The 22360-nt window shown below is 36.7% G+C and overlaps 2 protein-coding genes and 1 pseudogene across 9 annotated transcripts in view; 2 read left to right on the top strand and 1 right to left on the bottom strand.

Annotated features, from left to right (window-relative positions):
- The window catches only part of RPS6KB1 (ribosomal protein S6 kinase B1), a 35499-nt gene extending 20901 nt beyond the window's left edge, over positions 1-14598 (bottom strand). For 2 of the 5 annotated variants that reach the window (XM_011375042.1, XM_011375040.2), the window contains exons 1-4: positions 14324-14598; positions 7434-7483; positions 6278-6398; positions 4986-5054 (exon numbers count right to left, since the gene is read on the bottom strand). In XM_011375042.1, coding sequence (XP_011373344.1) covers positions 4986-5054; positions 6278-6398; positions 7434-7483; positions 14324-14464 — 381 coding nt within the window. In that variant the 5' untranslated portion in view covers positions 14465-14598. Of the gene's footprint in view, positions 1-4985; positions 5055-6277; positions 6399-7433; positions 7484-8268; positions 8289-13722; positions 13834-14323 lie in introns of those variants that run through there. The other 3 variants (XM_011375041.2, XM_023520364.1, XM_011375043.2) reach the window with 3 other exon arrangements.
- On the top strand, positions 853-971 carry LOC111729419 (annotated as a pseudogene).
- A 118-nt stretch (positions 14599-14716) lies between the features above and the next one.
- The window catches only part of TUBD1 (tubulin delta 1), a 21527-nt gene continuing 13883 nt past the window's right edge, over positions 14717-22360 (top strand). For 2 of the 4 annotated variants that reach the window (XM_011375044.2, XM_011375048.2), the window contains exons 1-5: positions 14717-14946; positions 15771-15986; positions 17596-17743; positions 18518-18734; positions 19501-19732. In XM_011375044.2, coding sequence (XP_011373346.1) covers positions 15815-15986; positions 17596-17743; positions 18518-18734; positions 19501-19732 — 769 coding nt within the window. In that variant the 5' untranslated portion in view covers positions 14717-14946; positions 15771-15814. Of the gene's footprint in view, positions 15172-15770; positions 15987-17595; positions 17744-18517; positions 18735-19500; positions 19733-22360 lie in introns of all 4 variants that reach the window. The other 2 variants (XM_011375047.2, XM_011375045.2) reach the window with 2 other exon arrangements.

Raw genomic sequence — 22360 nt, forward strand, 5'->3', positions numbered from 1 at the left:
ACACATCTCCCACTAAGACTGGAAAGAAGGAAGTAAAGAAAGGTGAAAATGATGATAGATAAAGTACTGGGGGTAGGCATTAATTTGGGAAGTCAAAGGGAATCACATCTGACAGCCTCAAACAGGAAGTGAGGAAGAGAGGCAGTCTGCTAAAGAAGTAGAGGAACTGACAGTAAAGGCTCTAACAGTTGTAGAGAATGGGAGTTGTCTAGGGACATGTAGAAAAATGTCTGGTGAGTACCGAGGATCCAAATAATTGGGGACTATGAATCTGTTTAGCAGCAATCTACAAGTTTGTGTGATTTCTGCCAGTAATGCTCAGTAGCTAAGATACAGGAAAAAAGGAGCACTATCAACTAAACTAAATAAGATCAGGACTTTCCTGAACATAAGGTCAATGGAGGTAGCAAGTGACTGAAGTGGCAGATCATGCTGATTAGGCTGGATTCAGAATAAAGTGAAATAAGAAAAGGGCTATGAACTTGAGGAAAAAAACAGAAAAGTCAAAGAACTAAAGGGCTTAAGGGCCAAAGACCAAGATTATGAGAATAAAGAAGAAAGTTATTCTTCTATTTTAACCCAACATTTCAGAGGTAGAGGATACAGCCATGGGGGCTGTTAACGTGAAAAGAAGGTAAAAGCTAATGGAATTGAGATCATCAAAGAATCAGAAGGCTAGGGTATTGATTGTTCATTTAATACAAAGTCAATGAAGACACCCAGGATGACAAGACTTGGAAGTGGGAAGAAAAAGACAGATAAAAGGTGAAAGAGTAGTATATGCTTAAACCTCAACGGAGACATGGTTTTGACCAAAAGGTAAAAGAGCAACTTTAAGAATAAGCTTATTAAGTCTACGGCCATGCCACCTTTAACGTGCCCGATCTCATCTGATCTCGGAAGCTAAGCAGGGTCAGGTCTGGTTAGCACTAGGGTGGGAGACCACCTAGGAATACCAGGTGCTGTAGGCACTAAAAAAATAAATAAATAAATAAGCTTATTAGTTCTTCCCTTGAATTATGCAGTAAGCAGAGTGAGAGGCAAACACTACATTTGTTTCAAATGCTAAATCCTAGTATCTAGCATAATGCCTGGCACATTGCAAATTCTCAATTGGTTCAACAAAAGGAATGGAAGAAGTATAACCAATCTATGAGCCACAAGTCTTTGGCCAAAGGTTCTAAAATTTACAGTGTGTACCAAACTAATGCCATGAGCAACAGCAGTTTGCTTCCAGGGTGTATTTTTGTTGAAACTGGTAAGGGAGAGATATACTTGTTGGAAAGAGTCTTTTCCTCAACATTCCACCATGAGCAAATACCCAAATGGGACCATTCATGTAAGAAGTATACAATCCCAGGAGAACCGATAAATCCAGACAGACTGTCCAGATACAAACAACTCATTTAATAAAAGGGGACAATTGGTTCTACTCTTATTCCATCTTCAAGGCTGGAAAGAGATATATTCTTACCACATACTCAGTTCAAGAGGGTTAGTACTCTCTGCTTCCAGGATAAAAAATCAGAAGGAAGAAACTCAAAGGGAGCATACAGTCATCTTATCTAGGGATTTAGAAATTCAAACCCTGGACTTAACCCTAGCAACCTCTTTACTTCATTATTTTTGCTGTGAGCTTTTTTAAAGACAATAGAAAAAAGAATAAAACAGCATCTGATTCTTTAGTCAGGCCTAAAGAAAGAAAAACCCTGAGAGTGAGAAGGAGTAGTAACTAAGTAAAAGGAGAGGCAAGCAAGATAGCTCTTAGATGCCTGGGCCCAAAAAGGACGCCTCACATTCAGCAGTAATTAAGTCTATGGACTTCCCAATACACCACACCCACCCACCAACAGTGGAAACAAACACCACCTTCCTTTTCATTACAGGTATCTGTTCCAGACACATACTTCACTCAAGATATAACTATGATTGATTATGGTCAGCTCTGATTATCAGGCATGAATAAACAACCTATAGAAAGGAAAGGATTACTCTAAGAATCTTGACCAGTACTTAACATTTCTAGAACAAGCATTATCATCCTGTCTCCAATTTCACATCTAATATGGTTTACAAATAAAAAATCATTAATATCACGATTCCAAAAAAAAGCCAGACAGCAGAGTAATCCTGACTTACTGATGCAGAAATTGATATTCAGAATACCTAAACTGCTTCCTTAAAACAATCACCTATAAAGTGTGGTCATAGTATTTGTTTCTCAGCTTTTAAATTAAGAAGTTATACTGCTTAAGTAAAAATCAAGAAGGACCAAAATATTACGAACCCTATCATTTTTTTAAAAAGTCATTTTGATTATATTTTAATATAGTTTTCTACTAATACTTGTTTTAAGACAGTGTGATCTTTTCAGAAATCAAACCCAAACAAAAAGAACAAGAAACCAAACATACATAATCTATCTTCAATAAAACTAGGAAACATGTGTGACTCCACACTTCAAAAAGCAAAGACAGAATTGGGATAAAGCAATAATAAATGACTTAAGTGGGATATGATCACTTAAATGCCTGCAAAGAGGAATAATTCAAAGAAGTTGATTCCATCCACAGAACCGTAGCAGGGTTCAAAAATCAGAGGCAAAAAAAAAAAAAAAAAAAGAAGAAGAAGAAAAAAATCAGAGTCATCAGGGACTGCAGAAGGAAGAGAACTAAAAACAGGGAGATTATCTGAACGTATGTATAGAGAACATATATACCAACAAGGTTCTCATCCCCACACTAACTAGCCAGGGAATACCATTCGGAAAGGTGTACCCTACAGGGGGGGAAAAAAAGTGAAGGATCAGATACAGAGTGAAATACTAAAGTAAAAACTCAACTTCAGTGAAAGTCTGCATGTTGAAAAGTGAGATCTCCATCTCTTCTCTCTCATTCAGCTCCAGCGTGCTTTTTCTAGGCAAAGGAATAGAGGATCTTTCTCAGCCCCAACTTATCCATACTAGAAGAAAGATCTACAGACACTGATATACGGAGATTCTCAGTCAATTGCCAGGTAACCACATGCCTACACTGCTGAGAATCTCACAGCACATAAAACTTCTAATTAGCTTTTCAGAGTTCCACTCTTAAATATGATCAATGAAGCATACCAGATTTCTAAGAAAACCTTTGACAAGGAAGAAAAAGATTAAATCAAAGTTAAAAAAAAAAGGGGGAACTTAGAAAAAGACACAATGCACGGAACAAAAGAACATTTTAAAGAATTATAATCAACCTTCAGAGGGATAAGAAAAGATACTGTACTTCTAAAATAGGTTGTTATAAAAAGAAAAACAGCAAAAAGAACTCTGAGGAACCACAAATATGATAGCTAAAAAAAAAAAAATCAGTAAAAGGATTAAAAAATAAATTTCTAGAAAAATCTCAGAAAATAAACAAAAAGACAAGGAAATGAACAAACAGAAAAGCTAAGAAAAATAGATGCTAAAGCCAGGAGGTCCAACATCCAACAAACTGCAATTTCAAGACAAGAAAACAATAAATTATCAAAGAGATCATAAGAAAATTTCCTAGAGCTGAAGGATTGAAACTTTTAAGATTAAAAGAGTAAAAATAAACAAAATAATAAGAATCAAAGCAAGACACAGCAGTATAAAAATTTAGAACACCATAAATAAAAAGAAAATATTAAATATCGTCAAAGAAAATCAAATCTTAAAAGATTGGGAATTGGAATGGCGAGGGACTTCTCAAAGCCAGGCAAAAATGGAGCAAAATCCTGAGTGGTAATTATTTTCGACTTCAAAACTGCACCTACACAAACAAATATGAGAGTATAAGAAGGATATTTTCAAATATGCAATATTTCCAAAAAAATTTTCTTCGTGCAAAGATCACAGAAAGTGGGAGAAAGCAAGGGAGGATTGGATTATGGGAGAGTTAACAAGATTATGTGTTCTCTTAAGGGTGATTTTTCTTGAGGGTCTGAAAAGAAGTATTTCAAAAGTATGTTAATTTAGGTACACAGAAACAATTAACAGGGCTTGCTGAAGGCAAAGATAAACCTTTTACTAAAGTTACATGCCTGGGGCATGACTACTCTCCTTGACATGCCCAGTTGGGAATTTATGATCAGATCGCCCTGTCAGGTTACTTTCCATAGGACTCCTTTTTCGTTCACACTATGTATGGTGTCACATGGGTACTACACTTATTGAGGTGATCACTTTGTAAGGTATATAAATGTCTAATCACTATGTTGTACACTTGAAACTAACGTAATATTGTATGTCAAGTGCAATTGAAAAATAAATTAAAAAAAAAAATTTATCTTCATGCATCCTTTCTCAGGAAGCCGCTAGTAGATGATCACCAAAACAAGGGAACAAGGGCATAATCTATGAAAAAGGAAGATATGGGATCCAGGAAACAAAGGTGTCCAATGTTGAAGGAGCCAAGAGGATTCCATGCATCGCGGTGAAGGGAAAGTCCAGTAACGACAGCTATGTCTAGGGAGCTATCGGTACAGAAGGTTTCTATGGGACATCTCTAGAAAAATAAATGGAACTGATAAATTATCTAATAAGTGTGACCATAGAATATTGGCCTGAAAAGTGTTTTACAGAGTTGTTGGAAAGTATGGGAAGACAACAGTAGATTCAATGAAATCAAAGCAAAATGAGAGGGTAAGAAGAAGTGAGGAAGGTGTAAAAGAGTAAAATAGGAAGTCAATACATAACTTTACAGCTGCTGAATTAAGTGACAGCATTATATGCTTATTACTTAGAAATATGGAGGCCAGAACAAAGAGCTAAAAGTAACCTCAGAGAACTGAAAGAGCTCTCCTTTCCACCCTCACCAAGCAGAAATAAAGTGGAGATAATAATCAACATATCTCATATTCCAAGGAGATTTACAATTGTGTTAAGAATACAATTTTTGACTAAGAATTTTAGGCCAAAATGTGGATTTTATAGCATTTAAGAATATAGTTTGGAGAAGAAAGAGGGGGGAAGGAATCACCTTTTTAAGCACCTTCATGGCAAATATTTTCCCAGTATTTGCTCCTGTTACTTTTCGTACTTGAAAAACCTGTACAAAAAATAAAAGTGTTTGTGTTATTAAACGCTAAGCTATGCTAGTCACACTCCCCTTTATTCCTATTTATAAAAACAAATGGTACAGTAGTTTATATTCTTACAAAAGCTAGTACCAAGAAGGGCTATGTGCAAAAATGAGGAGCTAAAAGAACAGACTATATTAAAGATTTAGTAGTGAAATGTTACGCATGAGACTGTCTCATTTGGTCTGCTGACATCTGGTGGCAAAGCTGGGCAATGATCATCTAATGATGAGCACTCCATGTTTTACTTTGTACTTAAAATCCAAGTTTGCTTAGAAAAAGCTATACTCGGGGTTCCCAGAAGCAAAATACAAAACTTAAAAATTACAAAATAGTCATAAATTTCTTCAACGAATGCCACTGTTCTTGCTTCGCATAAAACTGTTTAATAATAGTTGACAAGAATTACCATTTACCTTTTCCCTGAAACAGCTTGCTATAAAACACTTTCATGCAACAGCTAAAATATGTGAGGCTCAAAGTACATGTGCCACACATTCAAGATGATGAGAACATATTAGAATGTATCCTAAAGCCTAAGAATAAACTACAAATGTCACGCTTTGCAAAAATTAACACTACACAATAAATAATTCTCAAACGTAATCCTAACTGAAATGTTATCTAAATTGTCCTTTGATAGAGCATGGCCAGGTATAAATTTTCTCAGGCAGACCATACAAAGGTGAGGACTTAAATTAGAAAGTCTTGGGTAAAACTATGAAACTAAGAAGTTCTACTCATTTTTCTTGTCTCTCACACTCTTCAACTTCCCTAAGTCTATTGCTCTAGATACTGCAAATCAAAGAAAACCAATTCGGATTAAGTTCTCACTAACAGATAACAACTTAATATGCCATGCCTCTTAAAAGTAAGGAGTAGTTTGTTTTCTAAGAGGATACTTATAGAGGGTACCAACTAACCAAAGGAAGAAAAGAATCCTCAAATAACAGACTTTGTCTAGCAAAGTTGTCTATTTATTTATTCAACAAATACTGTCTACTACATGCCAGGCTTTTACGTGTATGGTGCTAGGAAGAGAACTACCGTATATCCCTCAAATAATACAGGGCAAGTGATCATATCCTTTGCTGACAGGTAGCAAACAAAAATTGAAGAGGACTAAAACCAGGGAATAACAATCATTCTGCCCAAGACAGACAACAGCTTTCATTTCAAAAATACTTCCTACCTTTCCATAGCCCCCTTTACCAAGTACCCGAAGTAGCTCAAAACATTCTGGTCTGATTTTTTCTGGCCCTCTGTTCACACTAGTTTCTGAGATTTCAAATTTCTCACAATGTTCCATGCCACTGGGGAGAAAAGCAAAACCAAATTTGCAAAAAGTTAAATTACTTTCAGCATACTGTTACAGAGAAGAGAAAAAGAAATGTAATCCAATTTAGTAACAGAAAAAAAAAAAGTATCTAATAGCAAATTTAGTACCTGTGCTCTAAGTTAAAACTAATGATTCGATGACATGGTATGTCAAGATTAAGGTGGTTTGATAAATTGCTTACTTATCTGTTTGTTTATATAATGTACTATCAATTATTTTCATAGGCATCAAGCACCCCCAAACTAAGATAAATTAGAACAAGTTTATGATGTTGACAAAAGAAAAAGTCTTCCAGTTATTCAAATTAAGTTCACTTAAAATGTCTATAAGATTAGGTATTATCCAACCTCATTTGGCAACTCTAGCAGAAAACCTGGGAGTTTCTAGAAGTACCCAATTAGTTCAAGTCATTATGCTACAAAAATTCTTGCTGACAAAATATATTCACACATCTTCCATATCTGCTACAAGCTTGATTTAAAGACTCCAAAAAGGGTGGCAATTTTGTCTGACACTTAAGTGCTTTCTATATGAGTGATCTTCTCAGTCTCCCCACAACCCAAGAGTTGGGGTACAGAGTGGATTAATCACCATACTCACCTAATAGAGCTTACCTAAAATGACTTAAGATTGCACAAATCTCTGTTTGAATGGTGTATTACAAAAAGAACAAAACCATTGGACTTTTGGGGGCATTTCTAAAAAATTTATTTTTCAGTAAGAAAAGGTGGTTCTCTATATTAAACTAAGAAAAATCCCTAACCCACTCAGACTCATATTCAGTTCACTCTAAATTTTAATGAATATCTTTTTTCTCAAAATCCAAACATGATCTCAAACCTCTGGATATGTCATTATATTGGTACCAAACTCAATAAACCAAGTCTATGTATATATGACTAGATATTTCAGAACAGGTTACTGGAATCACATGATGACTAAAAACTGGAGCCGATATAACCTACTTGTAAGAAAGACAGCACAATGAAATCTTTTCATATAAACTTACAGTTCATATGGTCCAACTCCCCCATGGTCCATGCTTTCATTTAACTGACCCTGAAAAATATGTTAAAGTTTTAAAGATAAATAATCTCACAAACATAAAACAAAAACGTTTAATGCTTCACCCCATTACTAAAAGAGAATAACAGATATCAGATTAAAAATTCTTTATACCTTAATAACAGGTAATGTGGTGATAAACAAAATAAGGTACACAAAAGAATGCCATGGAGATTTCACTTTTAATTTTATATGACAACTCAGCTACAGATGCTACTTACTCATTAATGACCTACAAATAAAACCAGGTGAGTTTTCCTTCAAAAATTACATTTATTCAAAAAATATATTATGCATATTATGAACTAAAGGTACTATATTCTAGTATGACTTACTAAATCTAATGATTCATACAAAGTGCTGTTCTGATACATAAGACTAACAAAATACTATAAGCCTTATGTAATTAGAACTTAACTAAGCCTAAGGTAACCACAACCGGTCCAAGATATTATAGCATACAATGTGGCTGATCAAAGCAAAATAATTAAGCAACGTTCTCAAATTGTTAAGAGTCATGTTGGACAAACACTTATTCAGACTACAGTATAAATGGATGCAAAATTTAATTAACCTGCTGTATACTAACAATGAACAATTCAAAAATGAAATTAAGATAACTCCATTCACAATAGCATCATTAATAAAATACTTAGAAAAAATGTAAGAAAAAAGTACAATACTTGTACACTTGATAACTATAAAATATTGTTGAAAGAAACTGAAGACATTCCACATTCATGGATCAGACGGTTTAAGATTAAGATAGCAATACTAACCAAATTGCTCTACAGATTCAACTTAATCCTATTGAAATCCCAGGTTCCTTTCTTGCAGAAATTGACAAGCTGATCCTAAAATTCATATAGAAAAGCAAAGGACCCAAAAATAGTCAAAATAATCTTGAAAAAGAAGAACAAAGTTGGAGGACTGACACTTCCTGATTTCAAAATGTACCATAAAGCGGTAGCAATCAACACGATGTGGTATTGGCATAACACAGTCATAGAGATCAATTAAATAGACCTGAAAGCCTAGAAATAAACCTTTACACTTATAGTCAACTGATTTTTGACAAAGATGACAAAAAAATTCAATGAGAAAGAAAAAAATCTTTCAATAAATGGTGCTGGGGACAATTGGATATCCACATACAAAAAATTAATTTGGACTCCTACTTCACACAATACATAAAAATTACCTCAATAGATCATAGACCTATATGTAAGAGATAAAACTATAATATTCTTGGAAGAAACCTAAGAGGGAGTAAATCTTCATGATCTTGGGGTGGACAAACATTTATTAAGACACATCATCAAAGGCACAAACGACTGAAGAACAAATCAATAAATTGGACTTGTTCAAAGCTTAAAACTCTTGTACTTCAAAAGACACTATCAAGAAAGTGAAAAGAAAACTCACAGAATAAGAATACATAAAGAATTTCTACAACTCAATAATTAAAATAAACCAGATAATCCAATTTTTTAAAAGATAGGGTATGATCTGCAAAGGTATTTTTCCAAAAAAGATAATACAAATGGCCAATAAGCACATGGAAAGACATTCAACATCATTAGCCATTATGAAAGTACAAACCAAAACCATTCCGAGATATCACTTTATACCCACTAAGATAGTTAAAATGAAAATGACAGAAAAATAACAAGTTTGGCAAGAATGTAGATAAACTGGAACCCTCATACATTGATGGCAGGAATGTAAATGGTACAACCACTTTGGAAAAGTTTGTCAGTTTCTTCAAAAACTAAACATAGAATTACCATATGATCCAGCAAATCTACTTCAAGATATCTACCCAAGAGAAATGAAAATATATGGTCCACAAAGACAGAGGCGCAAATGTTCACAGCAGCATTATTCCCAACGGCCAAAAAATGGAAACAACTCAAATGAAAATCAACTGAAGAACTGATAAATAAAATGTGGTTGATCCATGTAACAGAATACTATTTGGCCATAAAAAGGAATGAAGGAGTGATACATGCTACAACCTAGATGATCCTCAAAAACATTATGTTAAGTGAAAGAAGCCAGACTAAAAAGGCCACATGTTATACAATTTCATTTATATGGAATGTCCAGAAAAGGCAAATTTATAGAAATGAAAAGTAGACTTGTGGTTAGCCCAATGGAGTTCAAGGTGGCAATGAAACTGTAAATGGGCCCTAAGTTTCTTTTTAGGGTCACAAAAATGTTCTAAAAGTAAATTGTGGTGATGGTTGTACAACTCGATATACTAAAAGTCACTGAACTGTAAAATAGTAACTTAGCAGCAGAAATTCAGTTATATTAATATTAAAATATATATGGTTTTAAGATGAGTATTCTTGAATATGGTCTGATTATGAATTCTTTCAATTTATACAAAAGGATATCACTTAATTGAAAATGGGCTCTAAAACAGAAGTTAAGTTTTTGTTGAAAATTTAAAATAATTCAAAAAATATTTAATATCTTAAATATTTAAAAATATTTAATATTAACATCTCTCTTTAAAGGTACTACTACACAGTCAAGATACACAAAGAATACTGATAGTATTCTTACACTATGTATGTTCCAATGCCCAAACAAGTTTTTAGTCATAGCTTGCTCATGGTGTGAACAAGATGACATCTAACACCAGGGATGTGTGAGTCATGATTGGACTGAAGAATATGGATGGTCAGTATCGAGGGAAAAAAATTCTTGCAGTTTCTACTTGAAACAGTTTCTTAGGGGCGAAGAGTCAGGGTGGTTACAGCTAAAAGTTTTTTGGTCTCTGGGGTTTCATATAATCACCTATGATGCTGTCACTTTAAGAACAAAAGACTGACTTCTCTCAGCTATAATAAAACTGGTATTACATAATTGTTTCTTTCTTTAATGTTAAGTTTTACTTAATTCTAACTTAAAGACCACAGAGTAGTTAACACTGAAGCATGACTCTGAAGCCACCTAGAAATATATGCCTGTGGCTATGTTTCATTTCCGGAACTGGCCAAGCCTATATTAACACCTGCATCTATGTTCATAACTTCCTACAGTTACCTTCCGAAGCATTCTTTTCTGCTACTCAAAGTTACTCTTAGAAAAGTTTCACATCAGAAGCATTAAACTAACATTACATAATACATACTGACAACTTTTTTTTTTTTACAGGAATCTCTTTATTCAGATTTTTTTCTGCTGCCTTAAGCTTTATGACCCAACCAATGCTTTTTTGGTCAGCTACTATGATTGACAAAGTAGAATCTTGCTCTTCTAAGTATTATACAAGATACACTGTTTCAAACTAGCCTATCAGAATGACTATTTGCTGAGTTTTAAATTAAAATTGTATATAAATTCAACTTAATATGCCTCAAGTCCCAATGAAAGAGCTCATTTTATAAAAATTTAAATGAATTGTTACAGAATGGGTGAAATATTCTTAATGCAGGTATTCATTAAACTGCTTATCCACTTGCCTGGCTGTCCACAGACATTTCCTTATAATATAAAATTAAGTAACTCAGATGAGTGAGAAAAAAAGGATGAACTCTGCCCAAAATCTTGGGCTACTTAAAAACGCTTTTTGGTAAGTATCTATTACAAGCAAGATAAGCACTGATAATGAGATTTTTCTCTATAATTTTTATAATAATGAATATTTACATGTATACTATCTATGTAGCACTATTTTTTCAAAGCACTAAAACTTTTTAAACTTTTTGCTCATAAAAATCTGATATCCCAATCTGAAACTTGTGCAATAAGTTCTGTGATTACTTCAAATTTTGAATTAATAGAGTAAAAATTGAGGATTTTTACTACTGCATTTCAATTTTCTATTACTCTTTTAATTCTGTGTCTCCACAGAAAGCAGAGGTTTCCAACAATTTCAAAATGTAATGAAAATCTCTAGAGGAAAACTTTCCCTCAAATTATACCATCACCAGCAAACCAAAAAAAAAAAAAAAAGACTTAAACCCAATCTCTCCTCAAAAAACCCTCTTATCCATTGGTTTTAAAATAGTCCTTAGAAGTATTCGATCAGTGTCTTTTTTTCAGTTAGGTAGCAGACATTCAACTTTATGCATAAATGTATTAAATTACTCTTCTCATCTTCTACTCATTGAAGAATTAACGATGTTATGTAAATACATATACTTAGTAATACAGATTCACTCAATGTAACATGCCTAAAAAGGCATATATCTCTAAATAGGACCAATGATTTAATTTTTTAAAAAGGATACTATTGCTTTAAAAATACAGCACTTCTTAGTATAACTGCATTTATTAAGTCTCTAGGCATAGATAAGAGAAAACTTGAATGATCAGTTCCTTGGCAATGAGTAACACTGACAAGCTAAATTACCATGAACCAGCTAACTGCTTAATATGCCAGGATATTTTTAAGAGTACTTTATATACTTTATCTCACGTAATCCTCATTTTTTAGAGAAAAAAAAGTGTCAGAGATTAAGCAATTTATTCTAGGTCACAGTCAGTGAGCTTGGCTGGAAGGATTTGAATTCACTTTCGACACACCACAAAGAGGTACATTATGAACAAGACTAGTAAATGCGGTGAAGAAGCTGTACAGTGAAGCTTGTTGAATTGAGTCAGAAGACACTACCACTAGTTATCTATGTGGTCTTGGGCAATCGTCTCTGGCCTATGCCTCAGTTTCCTTACTATGAAAATGAAGAAGTGAGGCTACTTTGATATGTACCAATGTTTAAAAAGTTTGTGTACTAAAGGTTACACAATAGCCAGAATATAAATTATATTAGTATAAATTCACAAAAGTCTGATTTTTCAAAAAAATCTAAACTTCTCTCATTTTTCATAATTTTTAAATTTTATTTTAGAGGAACCTGGATGTCACCGAATCTCCTAAGGTAGTCAACCCAATCCCACTCCAACTCTTAGCTTTCCACCTGAGGCACTTCTCAGGACAACACACTCAAAAGAAACATTTCAACTCCAAAAGCATTGCTAAGATGTATTTTGCTGAAAGTTCTTCCTCAAAATCCTCTTTAATTACCTTTGCTCTTTCCCCAAAGTTCATCTCCCCAGGGTAGTGGCCACATTTCTTTTTCCTATTTTCACCAATTTCTCTGGTCTCCTCTTCCACACCCTCTCAAAATCCTATTTCTTTGTACCCAAAAAAACAAATGTCCCAGAGTAGGCCAAAACCCAACAAGGTTCCAGTCCATAACAGAAATCTTAATACAGTATTTTACTTCTAACTCCTTTAAGACTTCTGATAAACCCAAGCTCTAGAAAACTCTAGTTCAACTGATAAAGATTTTATAAAGCACCCTTCCTATCAAGTTTTCTCTGCCCTGCTCCAAAGCCAGTTCCATATGGAGCCAACATAATTGATGAGGATATGCAATATGTAATCTCATTTTGTTTCCAATTGTATTTAGTGTATCACATGTATGATTAAGAGGCTAACTGGAATTACATATGCAAACATGTTAAAAGTACACATCTCAATACCCACCTTCCAAACTGTGTAATTTTGATTTAGATTCATTTCATCATGAAAAGAACAGAATTATTTTAGCCCACTTAGTTTCTTAAAGTTTTCAAAGTTCTTTATATATAGAATCTCAATCTTTTGTCAACAAACAGGGAATAACTTACTTGCCAGAGTAAGAAAACTGAGTGAGGGAAAGAAAGGGTAGCTCCTTATGCAGTTAAAGCAAACATCTGACATCAGTCATTAATCCATGTACTCATCCAGACAATGGAATTTAGAATCTAAATTACTATGAAGTTATTATAGATGATCATTTGCCCAGAATCAGTGATTTGGTATGACAACACCATTTTTGAACTTGAGGTGCAATTTGTGATTTTTCAATAAATTTATCTTGGAAAAAATAATAATATTCCATAAAGAATAACAAACAACTAAGATAGCAAGGGTAAAACCAAGCTATGCATTAGAAAAAACAATTCTAAATTTAGCACCCTAAATAACATCAAGGAAAGCCCTCACACCACCATTCACAAGTCTCAGTTGAAGCAACTTATTTTTGGCAAGACAAATCACAGCTGTCAACGCTGGTTTTTTTCCATCCCAAAATTACATAAAGTATTTTGAAAAAATGTAGACATCTTCAGCTGGGGGAAAAGTAAGTTAAAACCGCCGTGTGTCGTTATAAATGCTTTAAAAAGAAGTCACACGGAAGGGGGTTAAAAAAAAAAAAAGCAAACAAACAAACCCTGGAAGATGCAGCAGAGCCCCCTTGCTCCCGAAATAAAACTCCTGGTGGCTGTAACAGCAGCGGCAGCGCTACTCCCGACAGAAGTTTTCAGCTGTCACTTCTAACAGCTGAGCGCTTCCTAGGAGAGAAGCGACAGGCCGAGAAGAGAGGTGGTTGTGGGAGGTCTGAAGATTTAATATTTGAAATCTTACACTCGAAGGGTAACCCTTCCGCACTTCACCTGCACTTACGGGACACCCAGCAAGCGCAGTCCCCCTCCCCCAACACACGCTACACCACTAGCGGCCCGCCACACTCAAGTCCAACAGCTGGAGGGATCGACCACGCGTCCTTTCTCGTTCCCTCCACAGACTGCTCCAGGCTGCGCTGATCTGGGGCTAGGGGCGCGACCTGCACCTGCAAACCCCACAGCGGCCTCACACCTAGGGCCAGGTCCGCCCCACCCGCTCCCCTGCCTCGGGCCGCGGGGCGCTTCGGCTCCTCCAGGAGACTACTCGCGCCCCCTGGGTCTCCGCGCTCTCGGACGCGCCCGGCTTCCAGGGCCCGCGCCGCCGCCCTGGCCCTGTCACCTCGGGCCCCCCGGGACCCCGGGCCTCACCCCCTCCTCCAGCTCATCCTCAGAGCCCGCGTCCTCTGGCTGGTCTAGGTCTATGTCAAACACTCCTGCCATGTCCTCAGCTTCCCTGTCTCGGAAGTCTGGCGCTGGGTAAAAGCCGTCCCGCCTCCGTCGTCGCCTCATGGGCCCGGACCCGCCGCAGCCACCGCCGCCGCTGCCGCCATCACCGGCTGCTTGGGCTCAGTGCGTCTGCGCCTAGGCCTTAGACTGGCTCCTCAAGTTCAGCGCTAGAGCATGCGCACAGGGTTCTGTGAAGCCAAACCGTGGGCAATGAACATGCGTAGAACTATCGCCGAGAGAGCCAGGTGCTGGCGGAAACATGCGCAGAACCCCAGCCGAAGCCTCTCCTGGAAGCTAGACCATGCGCATTGTCAGCTAAAGCTTTTGATGGACAGTGAGCATGCGTACCGTATCTGAGGTTGATAAATTGAAATTGAACATGCGTAATTAACCTTTCTGAATAGGAAAAAAAACACAACATAACTCTTCATTTGTGGAACATGCGCATTCGTTCTCCCTAGCTTTTTGGGAGTTGAAAGTGAGCATGCGCATAATCGCTCTCTGACGTTTGAACGGGACAGAAACGGCTGGTCTTGGGGTTGTCAGTGAGTTAATGGGGAACTCCTAGGGTTGGTGGGGAAAGGGAGAGTCTTGGCTATGATAGTTACTAGTTCAGTGGCCTTGCGAAAGTCACATAGCCTTCAGAGCCTCAGTTTCCTTATCAATAAAATGAGAATAGTGATACCCAGTTTGTTGGGTTGACAATTTCAAGTACAGAGTATGGTTCACAAGACACTGCTCTTTCCACTACTGCATAGACGTGGTGTGAGGTATTTACCAAAAATTGTCTCTTTTCATTGTTAAAAAATAATGAAGACTTGCTCTAATATTTCATCTGGTCTAGTTTTTCCAGGCTTTTCCTTGCTGTCCTACCTAAACTAAATACAAAGTCTTTCTTAAAAGTGTTAACTGTAGTTACCAGGGCAGAAAGGTGATTTGGTGGAGAAAGCCATTATTTGGAAAATAGAAAATTAACATTAACTAAATGTACAATTGCTGAGCTAACTTCTGCATTCTATGTGTCCCTGTGGTGAGAAGTATATACTGTTAATTCCTTCATTCATTTTGCTTTATTTTGTTTTAAATGTGTATATAGGAAAATAGTGAATACAAATCAGATTCTGGAAACTATTGAGCTTTGTATAAGTGGATTTGGGTATATTAAATCCCAAATCCAAAAACCATATAGAGAAAGAGAACAACTTGCTTGAATGATTGGCTCCTTAGACAACATAACTATTTCATCTATAACACCATATACATATATGATATTTTAAAATTATGTATTTTTATTGATATAAACACATATTGCATTTTATTCTTTAGTAGTAATGTAGTGGTTCTCAAAGTCTATATTTTTTTATTACAGGTTGCTCAATTTTTTGAGGAAATAGGCCTAGCGTGTGTCTCAGCATGTCAATAGTAACACTGCAACTTGGTCAGTGTGGCAATCAGATTGGTTTTGAAGTGTTCGATGCTTTATTTAGTGATGCACACTATCACCAGGGACTCTGCTCTAAAAGAGAGAATGAGGCCTATCAGGCATCTTGCAAAGAAAGATTCTTCAGTGAGGAAGAAAATGGAGGTACGTGTGGTCCACGGCCCTCTCCTTCACTGTGATGTAACCAACCACTTCAAGGCCAGGCCATCCACATGATGTCTGAACCCAGTCCCTTCCCATTTTAGTAAAGAATGACTTTTGTTCTTGACCCTTTGTTTCTATGTTAACAACCTTTGCCTCTATGGTGGCATCTTCCTCTCAGCACAAGAGCATGCTCAGATCTTGCCAATCTAACAACAAACAAAACTTATCTTTTGACTATAGCTTTTTCCTTCTTTCTTACCTCTTTGCCTTCTCATCTAAGGTTCCCAAAGGAGAACCCTCTTTAACCAACTGTAATCCTGCTTCTGCCCTAAACCACTAAAGCTGCTCTAGGAAACGTTCCCAATGATTTCCTAATTACCAGATCCAATGACTATTTTTCTTTTCTTAATTCACTTAACTTTTTTGTGGGGTTTGATAACATTAACTATAAAACGCCCTCCCTGAAACTCCTTTTCCTTAGTGTCTGAACTTTTCTTCTCCGGTGGTTGCATCTCAGGCTCTACTCTGTCCTCACTTGTATAGTTCTCTCCGGGCAATTTTAGTTACTCTCGTAATTTGCTACATCTTTTACGCCATGACTTTCAAATCTCTAGCCTAGCCTCTCTTCCAAGCTGCAGACTGATTTAGTGGACATCTCCACCTATATCTCCCATGTGTACCTCAAACTCAACATCTCCATACCCAAGAGCATTCATTATCTTTCCTTTAAAGAGCGTCTTGGGCTCTCACTGCCCACATACCATCAGACATTAAGATATGCTTAATTTATCAGCTACGTATCTCTTGAAATTCTTCTCTCCGTTCCATCTTCACTGTCATTGCCTTAGTTCTGGCTGTAGTCTTCTCTCACCTGGACTGTTTCAAAACACTCCTCCTGAGTTTCCCTGTCTAGACTCTTGTATCTATCACATCTATCTTCCACACTGCTATATCAAAAAAGATGTCTGACTGTTCTTCCCCTGCTTGAACATTTTCAATGGTTTCACATTACCTGAAAGATAAATTTCAAGTTTCGATTGCATATAAGAACTTCCAAGATCTGAGCCCTGCCTGTTTTTCATTCCCATTCATCACTTTTTCTACCTTCTTGTTCTCCATCTTGTGCTTCATCAATCCTAAACTGCTTGTTCTGTCAGCTTATTTTGTACCTCTGAATATGCTACTCCATTGGTGTGGATTTGTTATGGGTCATATCACATGATACAGTGACTAAGTGTTGATGTGTTTCATTTCTCCCACTATCCTTCTAGGGCTAGATTGATGTGGTCTTCATCTCTATGTTCCCAGCACAGTACATGGCACATTGTAAGCATTCAGCAGATGTTTGTAGACCTGACCCTGTGATCATTTTAACCCACACTGACTCATCTTGCTTAGCAGAATGCTAGGCATTATGAAACATCTATATATACCTGCAGCTGCCCACCTCAGTTTCTAAGCAGTATGATGGACCTTTCTATCCTCAACCTTTGTTTTTTTTTTTGTTTGTTTGTTTTTTGTTTTGGACTTAGAAGTTTATGCTTTGTGTTAACCCAAATAAGAAATATGAAATATTTTTCTTTTGATTTTTTTTTTTTCCCCTCTCCAGTTCCAATTGCCCGAGCTGTACTTGTTGACATGGAACCTAAAGTTATCAATCAAACACTATCAAAGGCTGCCCAGTCTGGCCAATGGAAATATGGCCAACATTCATGCTTCTGTCAAAAACAAGGTTCTGGAAATAACTGGGCATATGGGTAAGACTAATTCATCACGAGTTTCAGTTTAAATACAGCTACATAGTCAATTAATAGAGTGTAGTTACAACTACACAGTTGGTATACTGAGCACATAGTCTTAAAATTGCTGTTTTAAAATTTAGGGTGTGACTTCACCCAAAAGAAACTCTCATTCCATCTCATGTATGTCTGTGCTTCAGGTACAGGTAATGAAACCAAAGATCTCTTGCAGCAGAATTTTTCACTTCTTCACTGTTGTTCTGCCAGCTAACTTATTATCAATATAATATCTTTATCTGGCAAATATTGCAGCTAATAAGGAATACAACAAGGCAGTAGTATTTCCTGGTGTTCTTTGGAAAATTTCAGTGCTTAGGGCTCAATTCAAGAAATTTTGAGTTAATTGGTTTGGGATGAGCCCAAATGTTGGGATTCTTCAGAGCTTCTCTAGGTGATTGTAATGTGCAGCAAAGTTCAAGAACCACTGCTTTAGGAGTATTGTTATGAGAATTGATTATGTTGTATCATAAACTAACAGGACTGCCTGGTAATTGAAGTCTATAGCTAAATGAATGGCCTATAAAAAGGAATTTCTGTACCCAGTAAATCCACTCTCTTAGCAGTCCTATTTACCTGTTAGATATTTTTAACTTGTATATTTTAAATTATGTGCTTTTCATGAGAGTTCACTTTCATAGGTTTAAAAAGCCTTCTCTATCCTATATCTTTCTACTTTACATCTCTCTGGTTAAATTTAAAGGTGTTTGTATCTGTTCTTTTTGCATTGCATAGTTACTCTGTTCATGGACCCAGGCATGAAGAATCTATAATGAACCTAATTCAGAAAGAAGTGGAAAAATGTGACTCATTAAGTGGTTTTTTCATCATAATGAGTATGGCTGGGGGCACAGGATCAGGGTTAGGAGCCTTCGTTACACAGAATTTACAAGATCAGTACTCCAACTCTTTGAAAATGAATCAGATTATATGGCCTTATGGAACTGGTGAGGTACGAACACATTAATTGAAATTTTTATATTTAGTATTCTTTGCAGTTAGAATCAATATAGGTAAAAGATTGATCTGACCCTTTCTTTGGAAATGTTAAACTACTACGTCAGGAGTGATTATACCGTCTGGTAATTGCATAAACAATTCATTTAACTTTGCTTAAACTTTTTCAAACAAATGAAGTGTCCTTGTTTTTAAAAATTCCAAAGAAGGCAATTGTGCATTTCTTCTTAAAAACCCATTCCTGGGTTAGTCTCTCTGGCTCTGGCGACAATATGTAAAGCAGGGACTTTGACCTCATGTTGGGGTTCAGCATGCCATTGCCAACCTTCAAAGACTTTTCGTTTCTTTTTATTAAGAGGAAATTTCTACCTAGGCCAACTTCCTGTTGACCAACCTAGTGGGAGAAATAAAAAAAAAAAAAAAAGGTGCGATAAGTCACTATAGGAAATGATTTAGGAATAAAGTATAATAGTAGTGGTTACCATTTATTGAAACCTTACTATATACAGGGCACTGTTCTAAGTTCTTTATTTGCATTCTATCATTAACTTTTACAACTCTAGGAGACTGGTATAATTGTTATTCCCACTTTACAAATGAGGAAACTGAGGCATAGAGAGATTAAATAACTTTTCCAAGATCATATAGCTAAAAGGTGACAGAGCAAAGATTTGATCTCAGGCAGGATGCCCTTTAAAAAATCTACCCCGTTAACCGCTGTTCTCTCCTGCCTTTCTTATTTCTGACCTTTTTCTCTCCAGGTTATTGTTCAGAACTATAACTCCATTTTGACTCTTTCTCACTTGTACCGATCTTCAGACGCCCTCCTTGTTCATGAGAATGATGCTGTTCATAAGATCTGTGCGAAACTGATGAATATCAAGCAGATCTCCTTTAGCGATATAAATCAAGTCCTCGCCCATCAGCTGGGAAGTGTGTTCCAGCCGACTTATAGTGTGGAAGGCTCATTTCACTACAGAAGAAATCCTTTAGGTATTTGTCCTCCTGTATGTTATTTGTAGTAAAGTCTTATGTTCTGAAAGCCTCAAAGTTATCTTTCATGGACTCCTCCCCTCTGCCTGAAGATACACTTGGGTCCCCCTCATCTCAGCAACCTTCCTAAAGAGCTGCTTAGCTCTCTGAACTGTCTTATTGAAAAGTTTTGAGAAGTTACTAAGTTTCTCAAAAGAGTGGTAGATACACATTGACTCCATTCTTCAAGATTCTTTCTTTTTTTTTTATAAAAACTTTGAGATATAATTCACATACCATACAATTCACCCATTTAAGGGTTTTCTTTTTCAGCATATTCACAAAGTTATTCAACTATCACTTTCATCACTCCATAAAGAAACCCACTATTCTTTTTTCAGCTTATTCAGCAAGTGGTGCCTTATCAATTCAAATCATCTAGATGTAAACAACTCCATAATTTATGCCCCCTAGTCCTAATCTCTTTTCTAAATAGTACCAGTCCCAGTTTTCTTAGTTGCCTTCTGCTTCTTCAAATTTAGCATGTTCTGAATTGATCTACCCTTTTTTTCCTGTCTTCTTCCCCCTACCCCGTCTTCCTCAATTCCTGTCACCTGATTTCTCCTACTGTCCTCATATCTCATCAGTAGGCTCAGACTTGTAGGCGCCATCTGTCAGTATTCTTCCCCTTCTTCCCTATCTCTCTGACATTGGTTCAGGGTAACAATATCTCTCAACTAATATTGTGTACAAATACGAGGCAAACCAGCCTCGTTCTAGTCTCTCTCCCACTCCTTCCCAGATAGTGCCACTGTAACTAGCACCATGTGTTTCTTTAGAGAGGGATTCAGTCCTGTGCATGTTTTGTACTCCCCACTAATTTGCAGATCTGCGTCTTGTTCATTTCTGTACATTTTACCATACTTACCGTATCGTACATCTGTTCATTCAACTAATATTTATTGACTGCCTGCCAGGAGCCAGGCACTATGCTAAATGTTGGCATCCATTGGGAAGCCAATGCAGATGTCGTGTTTACTGTGAAGGAGAGACATTAAACAAATAATTACACTAAGAATATATAACTAAAAACTGAGTTAAATGCTCTGAGGGAAAGGAGAACAGTTCCAAGAGAATGTGTCTTGAAAGAACCAGACGTAGCAGGGGCAGGGAATAAGACTCAAGCCAGGAGTTGGATGAGGATTTGGAGTTGACTAAGCAAAGGGAAGGAGAAGGGAATAAGGTGTGCAGAGGGAATAGCATGTGCAAAGGCCATGTGGCTAAAGTAAGCGTAGCATATCAAAACCAGAGAGCAATCCATTATCATTGGAGCACAGAGAGTGATGTAGGAGATGATTGGAATCTGAGGCTAGAGTGGTGAGCATGGGCAGAACTTGCAGATCCTTGTAAGCCATTTAAAGGCCTTCCTCATCAACCTAAGCATAGGGGAAAGCCATTGAAAGATTTTAAGCAGGTTGGTGACATAATCACTCTTACTCTTGAAAAGGTCCACCGCACTGCCTGTGGAGAGCTGTTTGGAGGTTGCATCTGGAGACTGGTGCAGTCATTCCCTGGAGAGGTTGTGATGGCTTTATCTCACTGAACTGTACTAAGAAAATAGAGGTGGTTAATTAGATGGGAGCTCCCTTGACTCCTACCACCATCTCTACAAATTTTACTGCCCTAGGCCCACATTTGCATTTCACCTTGTTTCACAGTGGGAGAAGTCCTGCTCCTATTAAAAGCCAACTTCTCACATGGGTTCTGGGACCCATAACTTATCCCTTCTCAGGGACTTAATTCCTCACTCATCTCTCATCCTCCCACATCATTAATTTATGCCTCTTTCATGGCTTACTCCCCTTACAACTACTTTTTGACATCTCTCACGCTGGAAAAATGCTGTCTTGACATCACCTCTATTGATTGTACTGTTTGTCTATTATTTAGAATAACCATCCTCAAAGGGCTGTCTATCCTAGCTGTCCTCATTTCCTCACCATCTATTTGCTCCTCAGCCCATACTGATCTAGTTTTTCCCCATCACGTTTCTGAAATTGCTTTTTAAAGTCACAGGCATGTCCACATTGCCAAATTCAGTGGATACTTTACTGCCCTCATTTCCATCAACCTCTCAGTAGAATGTGACATGGCTTACCTCTTGTCTTCCAAGTTTCCTCTTTGTCTTTGGTGACACCCCCTCTCCTGATTTTCCTCCTATCTCCAAGACTACTTTTTTTGTTCCCCTCTTTTCCTCCTTTTTCAGCTCCTCCTCCTTTTCCCAAACTCAAAATGTTAGTTTTGGGCCCTCTTCTCAGATGACTGACCTAGTTCCATGGCTTTAAACACCATTTGCTGACTTTTGTTTGTTTGTTAGTGCTATGCAATAAAATCAGCTCTAGGTATTTTACAGAAAAGGATTCTTATGCTTAGAGGAAACTCCACTAGCTGTAAGATCATTGGCACAGCAATTCATAGATGTTATATCAAAATTGGTTCTTTTCATTAGGCCATAGTATATGAGTTTGCACTCAATGTTATCGTTAAATTTATCTTTCATGTTATGGTAATATGTTTTTTCCTCTCTATGTATTTTCTTTAAATATATAAAACAGCTCTGAATGCAAAATAAATTAGCCTTTCTCCTTA

Source organism: Pteropus vampyrus, unplaced genomic scaffold (assembly GCF_000151845.1).
Source record: "Pteropus vampyrus isolate Shadow unplaced genomic scaffold, Pvam_2.0 Scaffold261, whole genome shotgun sequence".
Taxonomy (NCBI): Eukaryota; Metazoa; Chordata; class Mammalia; order Chiroptera; family Pteropodidae; genus Pteropus; species Pteropus vampyrus.